The sequence below is a fragment of the Lissotriton vulgaris genome, chromosome 12 (genome assembly GCF_964263255.1).
Source record: "Lissotriton vulgaris chromosome 12, aLisVul1.2, whole genome shotgun sequence".
NCBI lineage: Eukaryota > Metazoa > Chordata > Amphibia > Caudata > Salamandridae > Lissotriton > Lissotriton vulgaris.
This window is the reverse complement of record NC_141700.1, coordinates 762,650,459-762,669,531: the sequence shown is the minus strand read 5'-3', so window position 1 is coordinate 762,669,531 and position 19,073 is coordinate 762,650,459. Positions and strand designations below refer to the sequence as shown.

General features: G+C 49.3%; 1 protein-coding gene across 3 annotated transcripts in view; it reads right to left on the bottom strand.

Moving 5' to 3' along the window:
* CHD3 (chromodomain helicase DNA binding protein 3) overlaps window positions 1-19,073 on the bottom strand; it is an 813,321-nt gene that overhangs the window by 38,280 nt on the left and 755,968 nt on the right. For 2 of the 3 annotated variants that reach the window (XM_086946072.1, XM_086946074.1), the window contains one exon: window positions 8,985-9,148. In XM_086946072.1, coding sequence (XP_086802198.1) covers window positions 8,985-9,148 — 164 coding nt within the window. Of the gene's footprint in view, window positions 1-8,984; window positions 9,162-19,073 lie in introns of all 3 variants that reach the window. The other variant, XM_086946073.1, reaches the window with a different exon arrangement.

Here is a 19,073-nt window from a genome sequence, read left to right as displayed (position 1 = left end):
ATGCAGTCTTAAGAGTGAGAAGACGAAGAGGACAGTTATGAAGTGGCTCAAATGGAGCGCACATCAGATAAGTTAGAACAAGGTTCAAGTCCCACTGCGGCATCACGAAAGGAACAGGAGGAAACATATGAGTGATGCCCTTCAAGAACCTATTTACAACGGGGGACTTGAACAAAGAGGGCTGATCAGGTAGCCTTAAGAAGGTGGAAATGGCAGAAAGGTAGCCCTTGATAGTGCCCAGAGCAGAGCCCTGCTGGGCAAGAGAAAGAAGAAAGAGGAGAACCTCAGAAAGAGGGGCAGAGAGGGGATCCACAGCCTTTGGTGTGCACCATGCCACAAATTTGTTCTACCTGGCTGCCAGAATAACCTCACAGACTTCAGGAGGCAAGTCAAATGGCCTGAACTGTCACCGCTCAATCCCCACGCATGGAGGTGGAGACTGGACAGGTTCGGGTGGAGGACCGTCCCCTGCTGCTGCAAATGAAGGTCCTCCTGAAGAGGCAGACGAATCGGGGCATCGACTGACATGCTGAGTAGCTCGGGATACCAGTATCTTTGTGCCCAGTCCGGAGCCACAAGGATGACTTGTGCCCGGTCGCGCCTGATCTTCTTCAGCACTCTGGGCAGAAGTGGTATAGGCGGAAAGGCGTACAACAAGACCGCAACTCCACTCGCGACGAAAAGCGCCACCGAGCGAGTGCCGCCTTGGAAATTCCAACGCGCAGAACTGATGACATTGCGCGTTCTCTTCTGTGGCGAATAGATATAACCAAGGCTCTTCCCACTGCTGAAAGAGACCTTGTGCCATGTCCGAGGTCAGACACCATTCGTGATCCATCATGCACCGACGGCTGAGTTTGTCCGCCCTGGCATTCAGGGAACCTGCCAGGTGTTGAACCACCAGGGTAATGCCCTGATGTTCCAGCCACTGCCAGAGACGCAGAGCCTCCTGGCATAGGGTCCACGACCCCACCCCGCCCTGTTTGTTGGCATACCACATGGCGGTGGTGTTGTCCGTGAACACCTGCACTACACTCCCCTGAATAGAGGGGAGGAATGCTTTCAGTGCAAGCCGGATCGCCCGCAGCTCCAGAAGGTTGATGTGGAGCCAGGACTCCGCCGGAGACCAGAGGCCTCTGATCTCCGCCTCTCCCATGTGGCCCCGCCAGCCCAGGAGGGACGCATCTGTCACAACTACTTGCTCTGGTTGGGGAAGGGAGAGGGATCTGCCAATGACCCAATCCCGGTCCGTGAGCCACCACAGCAACTGTCTTGCAGTGCCCTCCGAGATCCGGACATGGTCGGACAGGTTGCCCTGATGCTGGGCCACTGAACCTTTAGGTCCCACTGCAGAGTCCGCATCCGCCACCTGGTGTGATGCACCAGAAGGATGCAGGAGGCCATCAGCCCCAGAAGCTGCAGCGTCAACCTGACCGAGACCTGGGATAAAGGCTGAAAGATCGGAATCAGAGCCTGAATATCCTGAACCCGCTGTTCCGGAGGATAGACCCGAAACTGCGCCGAATCCAGAACCGCTCCGATGAAGAGGAGCCTCTGAGAGAGACACAGGTGCGACTTCGGCACGTTGATGGAAAACCCCAGCAAGTGCAGGAGGTCGGCCGTAGTCTGAAGGTGGTTGACGACTGTCTGGGGCGAGCCCGCCTTCAACAACCAGTTGTCGAGGTAGGGGAAGACACCCCTAACCTGCGCAGATGAGCTGCGACCACCGCCATCACTTTCGTGAACACTCGTGGTGCGCTGGTAAGGCCAAAGGGGAGCATGGTGAACTGAAAGTGCTCATGGCCTATGGTGAAACACAGGTAACGCTGGTGGGCCGGCAGGACGGGGATGTGGAAATAAGCGTCCTGCAAATCCAATGCTACCATCCAGTCTCCGGGGTCCAGCGCAGCTAAGACCTGAGCCAGAGTCAGCATCTTGAACTTCTCCTTCCGGAGGAAGCCGTTGACGTTCCGTAGGTCCAAGATAGGGCATAGGCCCCCTTTGCCCTTCTTGGGAACCAGAAAGTAGTGGGAATAGCAACCACACCCTAGTTCTGGCCCAGGAACGCGTTCGATGGCCCCCTTGGCCGAGAGGGCCGACACTTCCTCTTGCAGAAGTTGCAAGTGATCCCCCGACACGCGGTGGCATGGCTGGAGGGGTCGCCTCGAAGGGGAGGGAGTATCCCCTTCGGACGATTTGCAGTACCCACCTGTCCGAAGTGATGGTACGCCAGTGAAGGAGGTGATGGCGGAGCCTGCACCCCACTGGCGTCAGATGGGCCTGAAAGTTCGAACTAGGAGGGCTTTGAGGCGAATGCTGCGGGAGTAGATGTGGACTGGCTGCGACGTTGTCCCCTGGCACCGCCTCGGCGGTTACCACGCCTGCCTCCGCACTGGATGTTAGACTGCGGCCCGTGGCTGGCAGGACGTGAAGGGGCGCGCCTTCCTTGGCTACGAAAGGAGCGAAAGGCAGACTGCTGCTGACGCTGCCCCGAGAGGCCCAAGGACTTGGCTGTAGCCCTGGAGTCCTTGAAACGTTCAAGCGCATTATCTGCCTTGCCACCAAAGAGATGTCTGCCATCAAACGGCATGTCCATGAGGGTGTTCTGGACATCGGCCGAAAAGTTGGCGGACCTCAGCCAGGGGTGGCGGCGAACCGCCACCGTCGTTGACATCGCCCTGCCCAGCGAGTCCGTGGTATCCAGCCCACATCGTATAGAATACCGAGCTGCGTCTTGTCCCTCCGCGAGGGCTTGAGCGAGATTTTCCCGGGCCCCCTCTGAACACTGGCAGCACGGCTGCAACTGTATCCCACAGAGAGTGGGTATAACGGCAAGAGGCAAGCGGTGTTGACTGACCGCAGTCCGCAGCTAAGGGACGAGAACGGCTTTTTACCAAACTGATCATACCTCTTGGATTCCCGATCACGGGGTGCAGTCGGGAATGCGGATTGGGAAGTAGAGGCCTGGATAACCAGACTCTCGGGGTGGGGTGGGTGGACAGGAAGCTAGGGTCGCCCGGAGCTGGGCGGTGGCGCCTGGCGACGATCCTATCTACAGATCTACAGGGGGGCCTGTAGCGGGCCTGGACCAGGTGCCCAACAGGACGTCCATGAGAGCCTCATTAAATGGCAGTAAAGGCTCCGGCGCGCCAGTCTGCGGTTTAAGGACCTCAGTGAGGATGTTAGACCTCACAGTAGCGACGGGGAGCATAAGCGCCAAGGGCTTGGCTGCCCGCATCAGCACCACACTAAAAGCAGCCCCCTCCTCCGTAGCCACGGTAGGAGGGGAGACAAAGCCAGTGTCAGGGGTGGTAGCAAGACCACTGGCCTCCCCTAGCTCCTCTGTCCAGTCCTGGAAGGACTGACACTCACGTGTCAGAGGGTCCTCAGACCCCTCCCAATCCCCTTTGTCATCCATCTCCTGAAACTCAGGGTCAAAGGATGGAGCCGGATCAAAGAAGAAATGCTCTTCAGCCGGCGTCGAATGTGGCGTCGGTCGAAGCCGGTCAGACGCTGGATCCGGACCAAGAGAGGGATCAGGGAAGGCGCCGTGCGAGGACGGTGCCGGGTACGACACCCTGGGGGTCGGCGCCAGCAAGGTCATGAGGTCTACCAGCGGCGACCCGAATCCGGAACCAGATCCAGTGGCATTGGGCCCGAAGTTGCTGACAGCGCTGGGGCCGGAGCACCTGACGGCGCCGGGGCCGGAGCACCCGGCCCGCCTGGACTCCCAGTCGGGGCCACAGGGCCCGGAGGCACTGCGGGACCCGACGGAGGAGGGAGGGACTTCATGGCCATGAGGAAGGCCTCGATCACCTCCGGCGTCGCATTCAGCTCAGGGACCGGCGGGTATGGAGCTGGCCGCGGCGCCTGCAGCTCCGGCGGAGCCACAGAGGCGGTGTCGCCCGAGCCCCCGGCCGCGTCGCGCAAGAGTCGGGGGGAGTCAGAAGAGCGATGGCGCCTCTTCGACTTCTTTTGCCTCTTACTTGAGGACTTGGAGCCCGAAGAATGGTGTTGACTCGTCGAGCTTTGAAGACTGTGGGCCCGCAACCGGTCCCTCAACCCCCTTCTGGATCGGGACCTTGAGCGGTGCGGGGCCGACTGCCGGAGCTCGAGGTGCGTGCGGGACCGCTCCTGTCTAGCCTTCGACGTCAAGGCCCGACAGTCGGGGCACGGCCGGTCGTCGTGGTCGGCCCCAAGGCAATACAGGCACCAGCAGTGGGGATCGGTAACCGACATCAGTCGGTTGCAGTCGGTACAGGGCTTAAACCCGGGCATTCCCTACCGGCACCGAGAGTCGTGAAGACTCGAGAAGAGATCAAAAAGATCAAAAAGGTTTAGTCAAAAAGTGACTAAGGTACTGCTTTCTCCGGACCTGCACTAGCTGGCGCAGAAAAAAGAAGATCTAACGTCAGCGTGCGAGGGCGGCGTCCAAGTACTGGGACGACGTCATCCCAGCACCAATGACGCCGACGACGGACGTGGAGCCGCAGAAAACGCCTACCGACACGCAAGGGTACTGCTACGCTAAATTTTACAGATCCAGTCTGATGCCTGGGGGTTATTCTAAGGTAAGGAATCTGACTAACGTGTTTCTTTCAGATATTGCTGCCTAAAATTTTGGAATCCTCCTCTGTAAGGAAAATAACTATTGCACCTAGCCCCACGAAAGGGCTGTCTTTGAATTAGTAATGTTCCTTGGGACAAGCCTTAATTGCTTGGAGAGCATTATCAATATGTTTTACAAACAACGCTTATCCGTCATTAGGCATATCCAGGATTTTAGTTTAGTCCTCTGGTCTGAACGATGTTCTTTTCAGTCAGCTCTGTCTCCAAAGAACTGCAGCCACTGCTAGTTGCCATAATTCGGTTGAGGAGAGATCTATGGCGCAGTCAATTATCTAGCCGGAAGCTCGTTCACCCTTCAGGAGAATCTTCTTGGTGTCAGACTTAACATCCTCTGGTAGCAGGTCGACATATTGTGCCATATCGGACCACATTTATCTGTCAAATCTTGCTAGCATTGCTACGAAATTCACTACTCATACAGTTTTTACTGCCATGCTAGAGAAATGTTTGCCAATGCTGTCAAGGTGACGTCCATACCTATCTGGTGGTGTTGTGATTGGGATGGAAGGATTCCTGGAGAGCCTCTGGGCTGCTTGACTGATGACAGACTTTGGTTTGGGCTATCCGACAAGGCATGCTGGTGCATTATCTTGTGCCTTATATTTGGTATTTAATCTGAGCATCACTGCTGCCACCATAGCTTGGTTCTTCATGGTGGGTATTCCCTCTTGCCAAAGGAAATCTATATTGGGAATTGCTCTCACTGACTTTTTTATAGGTTCTTTAAAATCGTAAAGAAAACAGTCTGCCTGTTTGATGGTGAACAGCAACTGAAAAAGTTTTGCTGCCCTCTCCATAATGTAATGGAAGCTACCTGCATTGTCCGCTGGCGAAACTGGTGGAGATGGTGTTGGTATTAGGTAGTATTCCCACACAAAAGCAGTGGATGCCTGACATCAGATTTCTCCTTCTTCTACCTGATCACCATCTGAAGTTACAGCGTCGTTTACTGGCAGATCCGCCAATGGTACAGATGATAGAGGAGTGCCTGGAAAATGTAATGTCTGTGGATGAGAAGGTGGTGTTTGTTGTGGAGATGTTATTGGTGGTTGTAACAGTGGAGTAGGCGCGGCTGTAGCTGGTTCAGGGAACTTCTAATAATAATTCTGCAGCATATTTTGGAGGTTGGTAACTGAATCCAATGGCATTCGTACCGATTGATTCTGTTGACCTTGTGGCATATATGCAGGACACTGCTGTGCATAGTTCTCTTCTTCATATTATTAATCGTCATCATAGTTCTGGAATTTTCCTTGCAATTCTGAAGGACTACGATCCACCCTAAACAGGCTACCATCTTCTGATTCCTCGTCCAGTAAATGGGTCGGTACAAATGCTATATATGGTTAATCAAAAGGAGACTAGCTCATGTATTACAAAATTACCAAAAGTAAAGGACTCAAGTATGTTTCGTCAGGGGGTAGGAACACCTGGTAAGTGTGCTCATGAAGCCCTCACCCACCAACCTAGTTGGTGGCATGCTTCATCATCCGGCCCACCTAGTGACACCTAGCGTGTCCCGGGTGTGCTTCGACGCCTGATTACAGCGGAGCAGGTATGTCGCTGAATGTGCAGTGAAGAGTGTTAAGAAAGTGATTTTAAAACGGCTTGGCGGGGGTCCCAGTACCCAAGGGTAAATTAAACTTTAATACCTGGGCCTCCGTCAGCGGTTAAAAATAAGGCTGTTGGATGTTAGAGGCGAGTTACGACCTCCCACATCCAGTGGTGGGTCGACATGTTTCAGCCAGTGCCTTATGAATATGCTGGCTTTCTTCAGGACCTATATTAAAAATGTGAGTGTGATTAAATTAGTGGGTGTGTAATTCAGACTATGTGTATACACGCCCTAAAGTGTTTATCTATGTGTGAGAGGGGGATTCCCTTCTCAAAAACACCTGTACATGTAACACATATGGACAAAGACAAAACATACAAGGAAAAAGAGAGTCACTAAGATGTATGGCATTATACACATCTGATTGCCGGCACTATAGCGGAGGGGGTGTAGGCTATAGACGGCTATAGTGTAATGGTACTGGTGGTACAATTAAGGTGAGATTCGCACTTTTAGTTCAGGAGTGGAGTGGGTAAAACACGGGTTTCACATACATTGTGCATATGTGTGAAGAGGCGCAAGAGTTGTTTCTTACGCTAGTTTTAGCAGTTTTGGCTTCAAAGTAGAGAAGTGGCAAGGGGTTGACCCTATGGGAAAGAAAGGTTTTGGCCACTCAAATTAGGAGACCTGTAAGGAAGAAAAGGTAGCGCTTACCAGTGGTAGTAGTGGTGGTTGTTTCTCATACTCACAGCTTTTCTGGGCAGAGCCTGCTCTGGACCTGTAGTGCCTCCTTCGCATACCGGTGAGTAATGGCCGGTTCTGTTATATTTGATATGAATATATTGGGCTCTATCTCCAGGGGAGATTTGTAACATATCTCCCCTGGAGATAGAGCCCTAAAGTTCTGAGTAGCTGCAGATTCCTTACCTTTGAATTTTCCAGGCGTCAGACTGGATACAGAAACATTTGCGTGAGCAGTACCCCTAAATGCCATCAGATGGCTTTGTTTGGGTCTGCATGGCGTTGTCAACATCATTGGCACAGGAAGTGATGTTGTTGTCACCTATATTGGTGCCACCAACGTACGACAACGTCCACGCCATGAGCACACAGTACTGAAGTAAACTTACTAGTTTGTGTCCAAAACTAGGGCCTTGGAAGGGGTAACATCCCTAGACCTAGAAATATGTCTGTAAAGTGGGAGGCGTGGATTGGTCTGTAAGGAATCTGTAGCTAGATATTGTCTTTACCAGATAATGCTTTACTGAAAGTAAGTAACTTGTTCATCTGATAGAGACTTCTATCTGCAAATTCCTAACCTTTGAATTGATACCCAAGCGGTGGGCTGTGGACAAATTGCTTTACTAGGTAGTCCTAGAGGACCGAACGGGCAAAATGCCTGTCCCTGTGGCCCTGACTGTCTAGGCAGTAGTGTTTGGCAAGCACGTGCAAGGGTGCCCATGTTGCTGCTTGGCATATGTCCAGGACTGGAACTACACGACCTAACGCCATGGTCGCAGCTTTTCCTCTGGTGAAATTGCTCATAAGCCGTCAGAAGGCTGCTTTTTTTAAAAGACCTTGACACAGAAAATGACCCAATGAGAAATGGTCAGTTGCTGAATTGCCTGACGTTTTTTAGCTTATGCATATCCGACAAAGTGTTAGACGTCCACCCCGGAACTCTTTTGAGCAGTCAAGGTAGAACAACAACGCTCTTTTTAGGTCCAGACAGCGGAGTTGGTCTTCCTCTTTCGAGGGATATGGAGGAGCATAAAAGCAGGTAAGCTGACCAACTGCCCTAAATGGAATGGGGCCACCACCTTTGGTAAGAAAGGGGCCTGTGTGCAAAGCACCACATTGCCTTAGAATGCCATAAGATAGGGAGGCTTTGATGACAAAGCTTTCAGCTCACACACCCTCTGGGCAGATGTTATTGCCACCAGTTAAGCTGTCTTGATGGTAAGCAGCCGGAGGGAACAATTGTGTAGTAGTTCAAAAGGAGATCACTTGCGATAAGTGAGAACCAGTACAGCCAAAAGCATTGTTTTTGCTCTTGGCTGCCATTGCAACAAATGAATATGGAGTAGGAATCCCTTTACAGAACTGTGTTTTTTATTTTAGCTCTCTACTCTATTTTCTAAGTATCGTTAGTATCGTTTCACAGTTCTGAGCAACAGGATCATTAAAGGTAAGTTGTTCATCTGCGGAAAGACTTTAAAATTTAAGGTTACTGAAGAGCCTAATTCAGACATGAAGCTCTAAAGGATTCCAGTAAATGCACAAGTGATTAATCAAATCAAGTATAACTGCCACCACTGATTAAGTTTGAGTGGCCAGTACATGATCAAGGTGACAGGGATATTTAGATACCATGTCCATCATCATTAGAGTAAATGCACGGTTAAACATCTTGCCTACACCTTAAACATCTGTGATTGAAAGTATCACACCACAAGAATTACAAAGTATTTACTCTGCAGGGTTTTCCTTTAACCCCTTCAAATGACCACTGCCTCAAATGAATGTCTTAAGTACTTAAATGTTCATCTCATTCTGGTATGGATACCTTCACTTCTGTACTTCTGTGCGCCAATAAAGCCAACAATCACCGCCTGTCCTACAGTTCAGCAGACCTAGGCAACATACTTTCTATATCTGATACACAGGACCAGGATTTCGAGAACAAACTACTGAGTGGCACTCTCACACAACCTTTAAACTGTTTTTCTCCTTTTCAGCATGAATATCTCTGACAAGGGGGAACTGCCCCTAGAGAAATCTGAACTTAAAATATATTTACCGGTGCTGTCTGCATCTCATTTCCTTTGCTGGCAAGGCGACTGAGGATGCTACGCTCAGACATCTGGAGACGGGCAGCGATTGGCGGGATCCGGGAAAGAGTAGCAGGTAAGCGCGTCACATCAGCCTTCATGTCACTCAGTAGTTCCTCCAGTTGGTTCAGAACTGGCAGTATTCCCATAAAAACAAGAGATACAGAAAAATGTCATGTTGGGGTTCAGAAACAGAGAATATGTGGGGAGGTGGAAAGGAAATAGTTACTTAACCTGTATGAGTCAGTGTGTAGCCTGTTGTGGTGTGGATTCACATGTTTTGTATACCCCTACCATCTACTGTTGGGCTCTCACATTATAATATATTTTTTTAACATTTCAATTTTCAAGATGCTGTGTGACACCTCTCTTAGTCCAGAGTATGCATGGGCACAGAATCCACCTTTATACTTTTTTCACAAGGTGGGTGAAAGGTGAGATTAGAGCAGCGCTTTCCATGCAATTTAAAACCATGACCAGCTTTGTGACTCCTCCCTTAGTCCACAGTGTGCATAGGCACAGACTCCACCTTTAGACTGTTTTTCACACAGCGGGTGAAATATTATATTGGAGAGTACAGCAGTGCTTCCCAGAACTTTTAGAACCTTGGCAAGCTTTTAGAACTAGAATCTTTCGCAAATCATCTAGCTTTAACAGATGAGTTTTTATGTCATAGTAGATATGAATCCAATAACCTGTGAGTTACCAAAATAACAAACTCTTTACAATCTTTACAATATTTTGTATTCCTCCTAAAGAGCAATTGTTTGTAAATATCACAACCTTGGCTATTCAATATGCCATTCAATATGCCTTTATCACACTGTGGTCAAGTGGAAGATGGTAAACTGCACTCAAGTAGGAACCCATTTCAGAGTGGGGTGCTAATCTTCTTCATCTGTTCACTAAAATCACATGGCTTCTGAAAAATCATGGTGTTAATACAAGTGATTTTAGCAAATTTGAAAACCGCTTCTGCAGCAGAGTATGGAGCCTTCGAATCATTTTTGTGTTAAAACGAGGCCCAGTAGTACATTTTGATTTTGGACTGTGGACCTTTAAGTGAGCACTAAATTACATTACATAATGTCAAATGTATTTTATATTACGCATGGAGATTAAGTAATTTGACCACAGTCAAAACCTGGATCTGAACCTGGTTCCCCAGATCCAAAGTCTGCACCTCTGACCATTAGCCACATCCATATTTCGAGGTTTATGTATGAAAGTCATACACAAGTGGGATGATTGTGTATGATCACGTATAGTGCACACATTCTCTTTTGAAATGGCTTTGAGAAGTTAAAAAAATCATCAACAAAAAATACTGGAAGGTTTACCCGGAGTCTTGCTTGGGAATACGTGCAATGGTTTGTTTTAAAACTGGACTTAGAGACATAGTTAAGCACCTTTGCACCAGTGGTGCTGGAACTATTTTCAGAGGAGTGGTGCTGACATCAGTGTTACATCACCAAATTCATAGAAAATTTGAAAAATCATAGCTTCACACTAAGTATTCAGCAGGATAATGTTAAGAGTGTATTATGTAGCTAGTGGTGCATTTTGGAGCACACTGTTGTAAATGTATTACTAAACCATCTTGCGGTTGGGCACTGTCATTTACAGACAGCTTATTTTCCATTTTACTGATAAAACCATATTAGCACACACATGATAATGTGTGGTAATCGGGTTTCAGTGAATATTTATCATTTGTGCATCACCAAGTAGAAAGAAAAGTGTCTTGATTTGTTTTGATCTTTTTAAAATCTGTTTCCATCACACTTCGAATTACAAAAAATGCACCTTATTTTTGCTTTCTTAATTGATGTATTCTGAAATATGTGTACAGTTTATTTACAGGTATTTATATTTTGGTATGTGTTACAAAACAAAAGGCACTTTAGAGCCTTTCTTTTCACACACCCAGTACCCCAGCAAGACTGTCACATAGTTCACTTTAAAAACTCCTTTTGCTTTGCAATTACAGAACGAATAGTAAACACCAATCTTCATGTTAAAAGAAAAAGCAACAATTTGTCAGAAGAAGTAACCTGACATTTGATCTCTTTCTTTAAAGCACAGCCAATGTTTCGAGATGATTACAAAGTGTAAAGGCATCTTTTGTGACTCACCAGAAATCGACTGGCAGCCCACCAGTGTATGCACGCGGTGCATTGTAATCAGTCAATTGATCGATATTCATTATGGAAAATGAGCAGTCACTGAAGGGAGGCTGTATGTATATATGTATGTGTGCATGTGAATCGCCAACACTACAGACCACAAACAGATACTTATAGGGTAAGTCGCATTTTCTAATTGTAGCATGCGTGGCTATAGATATACATGCTTTGTATCAACCGAAAAAGAGTTTCCTTTCAGAGCTGGCTAGGGGGGCAGATGGGGTATATGTTTGAAGCAAAGGGCTTGATTTAGAAGGTGGCGGAGGGGAACACTCCATCACAAACGTGACAGATATTCCATCTGCCGAATTACAATCACATTCTACCCTATGGGGAACATAATACAGCAATTCGGATATCCGTCACGTATGTGACAAAGGATTCCCTCTGCCGACTTATAAATCAGGCCCGAAGTCTGTAGTACACTTTGGACAACCATTGCTTGTTGCCGAGCCAATATGTCAATAGAGTAATGCTCTGTGAACGTGTGTGATGTTGACCATGTTGCTCTGTGCCCTAGGTGGGGTGGGAGTACAAGTTTAGCCACGGCATAACAAGCTTGGAGACTTTTTACAATCTATCTGGCAATGCCTGCTTTACTTAAATAGGGTGACCATTGTATGGTGTAACAAAAGGAACAAAAAGTTTGTTAGTCTTACTGAAAGGCTTAGTCTTGTCAATATAGTACATGAGTGCAATTTAACATTAACATCTAACTAATGTAACACTCTCGCCACAAAAGAATCCGGTTGCAGAAAAAAAACGAACAGCTCAACAGTCTGATTCAAATAGGAAGTCCGAAATTCGGAGTTGGTTCTGAGGACTATTCTGCCCTTGTGGACTTGCATGAATGGTTCTTGAATAGTGGGGTGTTTGTAGCTCACTTATGCGCCTGAACAAAGTTATACCTACAAGTAAAGCTACATTCCATGTGAGGAACTGTAATTGGTATGAATAAATAGGCTCGAACAGCGGTCTCGTGAGCCTGCTCAGAATAACACTGAGAATCCTGGCAGGTGCTAGGGGGGCCTTAGGGATACCACACTTTTAATCCCTTGCATGCTGCAGCGATTCTGCGCCTGTGCGGCACATTCCGATCACGGGTGCGGCCATGACAGCCGGGAGCCGTCATCAGCACACGAGCACTGTGTGCCATGACGGCTCCCGGCCGTCATCAGCATGCAAGGGGTTAAGACTCTCGTGAACAGCTTGACTATGGAAATCTTAAATATAAATGTGCATTCTCTGTTTTTATTGACAACACAGCTGGTCAGACAGTCCTGGTTCTCAATGCCTCTGGAATTGTCCATTAGTCCCAACAAGACGTATCCCATCACGCCTGACCACCCCATACAACAGTGTGGCATAATGAAGCATCCAGACTCAAAACAGCTCAATGTAGCGATCTGGAACCTGTGGAATGTAGGAGACTTTGCAAGACTCATGTAGACCTGCCATGTGTGTATGCTACGCAGCAGTGTGGAAATGGTTTACTACGGCATCTCTAAGCAACTAGGCCCCATCTATTTTAAAATGCAAGATAAAATGCCCTACCTTTCACATCTTCAAAAAGCAGAACTATCATACACTTCAATATGTCTTCATTTTGCATCTGTAGCTCCACATATGTAGATCAGGGTAATGGAGACCTATCTAATTCTTCTCACCATGTATGAAATGCATGGGAGAGGTGGAAAAGAGCAAGTAATTAGCCCTGACTAGTTCAAACACACTGCATTGCCCATGGGCTGTGGGTGTGAGGAGAAGTTTGGGTAGTTTGAATTTACTTTGAGCGGCGAAAAGGTCAATGGCTTGCCTTCCCCAAATCTGGAAGCAATTTTGCAGGACTTCTGAGTGGAGTTCCCACACATGGGCATTTTGATGCATCCTACTTAGCAGGTCCATAAAGTAATTGTTGAACCCTGGAAAGTATTGTGCTAGGAAATATCTTTTGTGGAGGACTACCCATTGCCATATCAGTTTTGCCAGAGCAGACAGCAGGAGCGGGGCTGGAAGGTGCCCCTTGCTTCTGTATGCAATATGAACAAGTTACTTACCTTCGGTAACAATATATCTGTAAGAAACACAGGTTAGTTATAGATTCCTTACCTTAGAATTACCCCCAGGCGTCAGACTGGATCAGAAAAGATTTTCGTCAGAAGTACCTCTGCGCATCGGGAGATGACGATGGTCAGCTCCATGTCCATTGTTGGCATCATGGTCGCCGGATTGACGTCGCGGTAGCTACTTAGATGCAGCCCTCGAGCACTGGCGTCAGTTCTGTACACAACTTCCTGCCCCAGAAACGCAGAGCAATGCAAGACACTGACCACTGGTGCACAAAACTAGGGCCCTGAAAGGATGTGTGGCTGTAAGGAATCTATAACTAACCTATGTTTCTTACAGATATATTGTTACCGAAGGTAAGTAACTTGTTTATCTGAAAGAAACAGTTAGTTATAGATTCCTTACCTTAGAATAGACACCGCAGCAATACCAACTCTGTAGGTGGGTCTGCAAACTAAATTCACACCAGAAAGTCCTGGAGAACAGAAGGCCAAAGAAGCTGTCTCTCCGGACTTGGCCTTCCAGGCAGTAGTGCTTAGTACACATGTGCAATAATGCCCACGTAGCTGCCTAGGGAATAGCAGGAAAGAGATGAGTAATGCTGTTTAGGAATCTATTTACAACCGGGGACTTGAAGAGAGAAGGCTGATCAGGAAGCCTAAGAAAGGCAGAAATGGCCGTGAGATACCCCTTGATAGTGCCCAAAGCAGAGCCCTGCTAGACCAAAGAAAGGAGGAACAAGAGAACCTCAGAAAGAGGGGCAGAAAGGCGATCCACAGCCTTTGCTGCGCACCATGCCACACATTTGTTACATGGGCAGGTGTACACCATCTTAGTGGAGCGACACCTGGCTGCCAAGATTACATCACAGACTTCAGGAGGCAAGTCGAAAGATGTCAACTGCTGCCGCTCAATCTCCACAGAAGGAGGTGGAGGCTGGACAGATTCGGGTGGAGGACCGTCCACTGCTGCTGCGACAGAAGATTCTCCTGAAGAGGCATACGGATCGGAGGATCGATGGCTAGATGCAGTAACTCGGGATACCAGACTCTTCATGCCCAATCAGGAACCACAAGGATGACTTGGGCCCGGTCGCACTTGATCTTCTTCAGCACTCTGGGCAGATGTGGTATAGGTGGAAAGGCGTACAACAGACTACAACTTCCGTGAACCTGCCAGGTGTTGAACAACCAGGGAGATGCCCTGATGTTCCAGCCATGTCCAGAGGCTGAGGGCGACTTGACATGGGGTCCACGACCCCACCCGCCTTGTTTGTTGCAGTACCACATGGCGGTGGTGTTGTCCGTGAACACTTGCACTACTCTTCCCCAGACAAGGGGAAGGAATGCTTTGAGTGCAAGATGGATCGCCCCAAGCTCCAGAAGGTTGATGTGGAGGCCGGACTCCGCCGGAGACCAGAGGCCTCTGATCTCCGCCTCCCCACATGTGGCCGCCTTCAATCTAGCAGTGATGCACCCGTCACCACTGTGAACTCTGGTTGAGAAAGGGAGAGGGATCTGCAGTTGACCCAATGCTGGTTCGCAAGCCACCACTGCAGTTGGTGTGCAGTGCACTCCGAGATCTGGACGCAATCGGACAGATTCCCCAGATGTTGCCCCCACTAGCACTTCAGGTCCCACTGCAAAGTCTGCATATGCCACCTGGCATGATCCACCAACAAGATTCAGGAGGTCATTAGGCCCAGTAGCCGGAGTGTCATCCTGACCGAAACCCGGGATAAGGGCTGAAAAGTCAGAATCATAGCCGGAATATCCCAGACTCGCTGCTCAGGAGCATGGACCCGAAACTACGTCATGTGCAGAACTGCTCTGATAAAGAGGAGCTTCTGAGAGGGAATCAGGTGTGACATTGGCATGTTGATGGAGAACCCCAGCGAATGCAAGAGGTCGGCCGTATTCTGGAGGTGGGAGATGACTGTCTGGAGTGATCCCGCTTTCAACAACCAGTCGTCGAGATAGGAGAAGGCTGGAACCCCTGATCTGTGCAGATGAGCTTCAACCACCTCCGTCACTTTTGTGAACACCCGAGGATACCAGGAAGTAGTGGAAATATCAACCATGACCTACTTCTAGGGCAAGAACGAGCTTGATGGCTCCCTTGGCCAAGAGAACTGTAACTTCCTGCTGGAGAAGGCCCAGGTGATCCACCGACATGCGATGGTAGTGAGATGGCACGGCTGGCCGGGTAGCCTCGAAGAGGAGGGAATAGCCCATTCGGACCATCTGCAAAACCCACCTGTCTGACGTGATGGTACGCCAGTGGGGGAGGTGATGGTGGATTCTGCTGCCCACTGGCGATTGATTGGCCTGAAAAGTCAGACTAAGAAGGTTTGGAGGCTGAAGCAGAGGGGGGAGTTGGTGGACTGACCTGCCTGCTGGCCACAAGAACCACGGCAGTGGTTCCCAGGTCCCCGGCCACGCAAAGTTTGTGCAGCTTGCGTCGGTCTGTGGCTCTAGGCGGCATGTAGTGGGGCACCCCTTCCGTAGCCACGTAAGGGGCAAAAAGCAGACTGCGCAGGGCGGGTTAGAGAGGCCCAAGTACTAGGCCGTAATCTGTGAGTCCTTGAAACGCTCTAGAATGTTGTCCGCTTTGTCACCAAAAAGGTGATAGCCATAAAAAAGGCATGTACATGAGGATGCTCTGTAGATCCCCAGAAAAGCCAGTTGATCTCATACAGGCGTAGCGTCGAAGGGCTACCGATGTGGAAATCGTTCTGCCTAGAGAGTCAGCGGTATCCAGCCCACAGCGGATGGTAAACTTTGCTGCATCCCTACCTGCAGCAACAGCCTGTGAGAGAACAGTCTGGGCCTCCTCCGGACACTAAGGCAGCACTTGTGGAAACGTGTCCAACACAGAGTGAAAATAAAGGCCCAATAGACATGCCGCGTTTACCGACCGGCGATTTTGGCCGTAAGATGTGTGCATAGCGCTTTGTTGTTCATTGGTTGAAACAATATTGCCTAATTGTAACTTGCCATTTTGACTGTGTGTTATTTTAAAACTTACCTGGCAAACTACCTTTTTCACTGCTCCTGACCCCGTTCCGACGCGGCAACATGCCGATTTATCGGAGGGTCTCCCAGTGAGCACCACAACTTCCGCCTGCTCCCTCACTTCCGGCGAGGTTAGCGGCCTAGTTGTCTTCAATATTGGGACTACTTAAATGGAAACTAGACGGAGGCGCAGCGGACGAGCGTAGCGGGCACGCCGAAGGCGCGACAAAAGCCGGGACCAAGGGCCAGTTATAATGTCCAACTGATCACCTATACCTCTTCTGATCTCTACAATTTACAGCATCACTGGCCTATCAGTGCTAGTGCCAGGACGGCTGCAACAAAATCAGGTATCCTGGTTCCTAGAACTACCCCCCCTGATTATTACACCCAATATGTTTCCTTTTTCCCTCACGAGGCTTCCCAGATGTCCTCTAACCCCAACCCCCCGGTTGCAGGTCCCCTTGCTATCACCGATTTAAACATGGGCTCGATGGTGAAGCATCAGCTTGAGATCTTTCAATTACTTGATGCTGACAACATTGATATTCTACTTCTATCGGAAACCTGGCTTACGGGTGATTCTACCCCTGACATCCTCGCAGCAATACCCGCTGGTTATTATATATTCCAAACTAATAGGGTGCAGGGTAAACCAGGGGGTGGAGTAGCAGCTATTATCTGTCAAAAACATAAGTTTATCACCCTAGAAATTGATAGTCGTCCCCGTGTCGACAGTCTTATTCTGAAATTTGTCTCCCTTAAGTTCTCCTTTGTCTGTGCCCTCTTCTACCGACCACCCGGTCATATGCCCTTGTTCCCCCAGCTCTTTGGTGAATTAGTCTCCCAGCTAGTCATTAATCATGCCCGGATTATTATCCTTGGTGATTTTAACTACTGGCCCTCAGACACTTATTTATTTTTATTTTAAGGTTTTTGTAGAGCGCGTAGTAACCCTTGAGCATCCCAGCGCTTGAACCTAAATTCAGGAGGGGTCAGCAACGGAAGGGGTTGAGGTTAGGGGAAAAGAAGAGTCTTCAGTGCCTTCCTGAACTGAAGGAGATTAGGTTCAGTTCTTAGTCTCCGAGGGAGACTGTTCCAATGTTTGGCCGTATGTACCGAGAAGCGGCGTCCTCCGGACCGAGCTTTTTTAACTCTGGGGACAGTGATGAAGTTCTCTCCGTTTGAACGAAGAGCTCTAGTCGCTTTATAGGGAGTGATGAATTCATTGAGGATGGGTGGACCTTTGTTATGGAGAGTCTTATGGGCCAGACAGAGGGCCTTGAAAGCCACCCTTTCTCTGACTGGGAGCCAATGAAGAAGCTTCAAGGCTGGCTTTACAGAGGATCTGGCAGGGGTGTCAGTGATTAGGCGGGCCGCGGCGTTTTGAATTCTCTGCAGGGTATTGAATGTAGCTTCAGGGGCACCCAGGTAGATTGCATTGCAGTAATCTAGCCTCGCCAAGATGAGGCCCTGGATCAATAGTTTCTTGGAGGTGGCAGGAAGCAGGGGGAAGAACTTCCTGCAGGCCCTGAGAAGTCCGAAGCATATTCCTGCCGTCTTTTTGGCCTGAGTTCTAAAGCTAAGGTCCTTTTCGATCCATATGCCGAAGCTCTTAACCTCCTCCTTGGGTGCGGGGGGGTTGCCTAGACAGTCGGGCCAGATGTTAGGCGGCAAGGAGGGCCCTTTATGTCCGAGCAGCAGAATCTCGGTCTTGGACCCATTCAGTTTAAGCGCTGAGGTGTTCATCCAGCTGTGGATTTCAGTGAGACAGCTGTGAAGGTCAGAGGGATCTTGGTGAGGGTGTGAGAGGGTCACCACCAGCTGGGTATCGTCGGCGTAATTGATGATCGTTACGCCGAACGGGTTGACCAATTTCTCCAGCGGGGACATGTAAACGTTGAATAACGTAGGGCTAAGAGATGAGCCCTGCGGTACTCCACAACGGAGGGGGATTGCGGGGGAGTGGCTGTCATTCTCCCAGACTTGAAAGGAGCGACCATCTAGGAAAGACATGAGCCACTTCAAGGCCGTGCCCCTTACTCCGATGTCTCCCAGTCGTTGGATTAAGGTGTGGTGGTTTACAGTGTCGAAGGCCGCACTGAGGTCCAGGAGGATCACTGCCACTGATCCTCCTGTGTCCAGAATGCTTCTGGCCTTCTCCACTGCAGCTAGGAGGGCAGTGTTGGTGCCCTGGCCTGGGCGGAAACCTGTCTGGGAGGTCCTGAGTAAGTTGTTGCTCTCAAGGAATAGTGATAGTTTTTTATTCACTAGCTTCTCCGTGATTTTACTGTTTCCTGGGAGGAGGGAGATTGGTCTGTAGTTGGCTAGGTCCTGGGGGTCCAGTGAAGGTTTCTTCAGAAGACCTTTGACCACCGCCGCTTTCCAGCTTGGAGGGACTACTCCCTGCGAAAGGGAGGAGTTGATGAGGGACGTGAGAGGAGGGATAATGGTGCTGGACACTTTTTTCAGGAAGCGAAGCGGGGCAGGGTCGTTAGGTGAGCCACTTTTAATTGTGGCCAACGTCGTGGCTACCTCTTCCGTAGATACTGGGCCGAAGGTGTCGAGAAGGGGTGAGGAGCCATCAATGGAATGAGAGTGGTAATGGGGAGAGTTAGAAAGATCCCCGTCCATATGGCCAGCAACGAAGGGGGATAGGGACGCGAGAATTTTTTGAATTTTCTCGTCAAAGAAAGAGGCTAGTTTAATACATTTACTTTCCGCTGCTTTGGGGTCCAGGGGTTTCGCAGGGGGGTCAGGAGCATGGAGGAGTTCTTTGAGAATGGCAAAG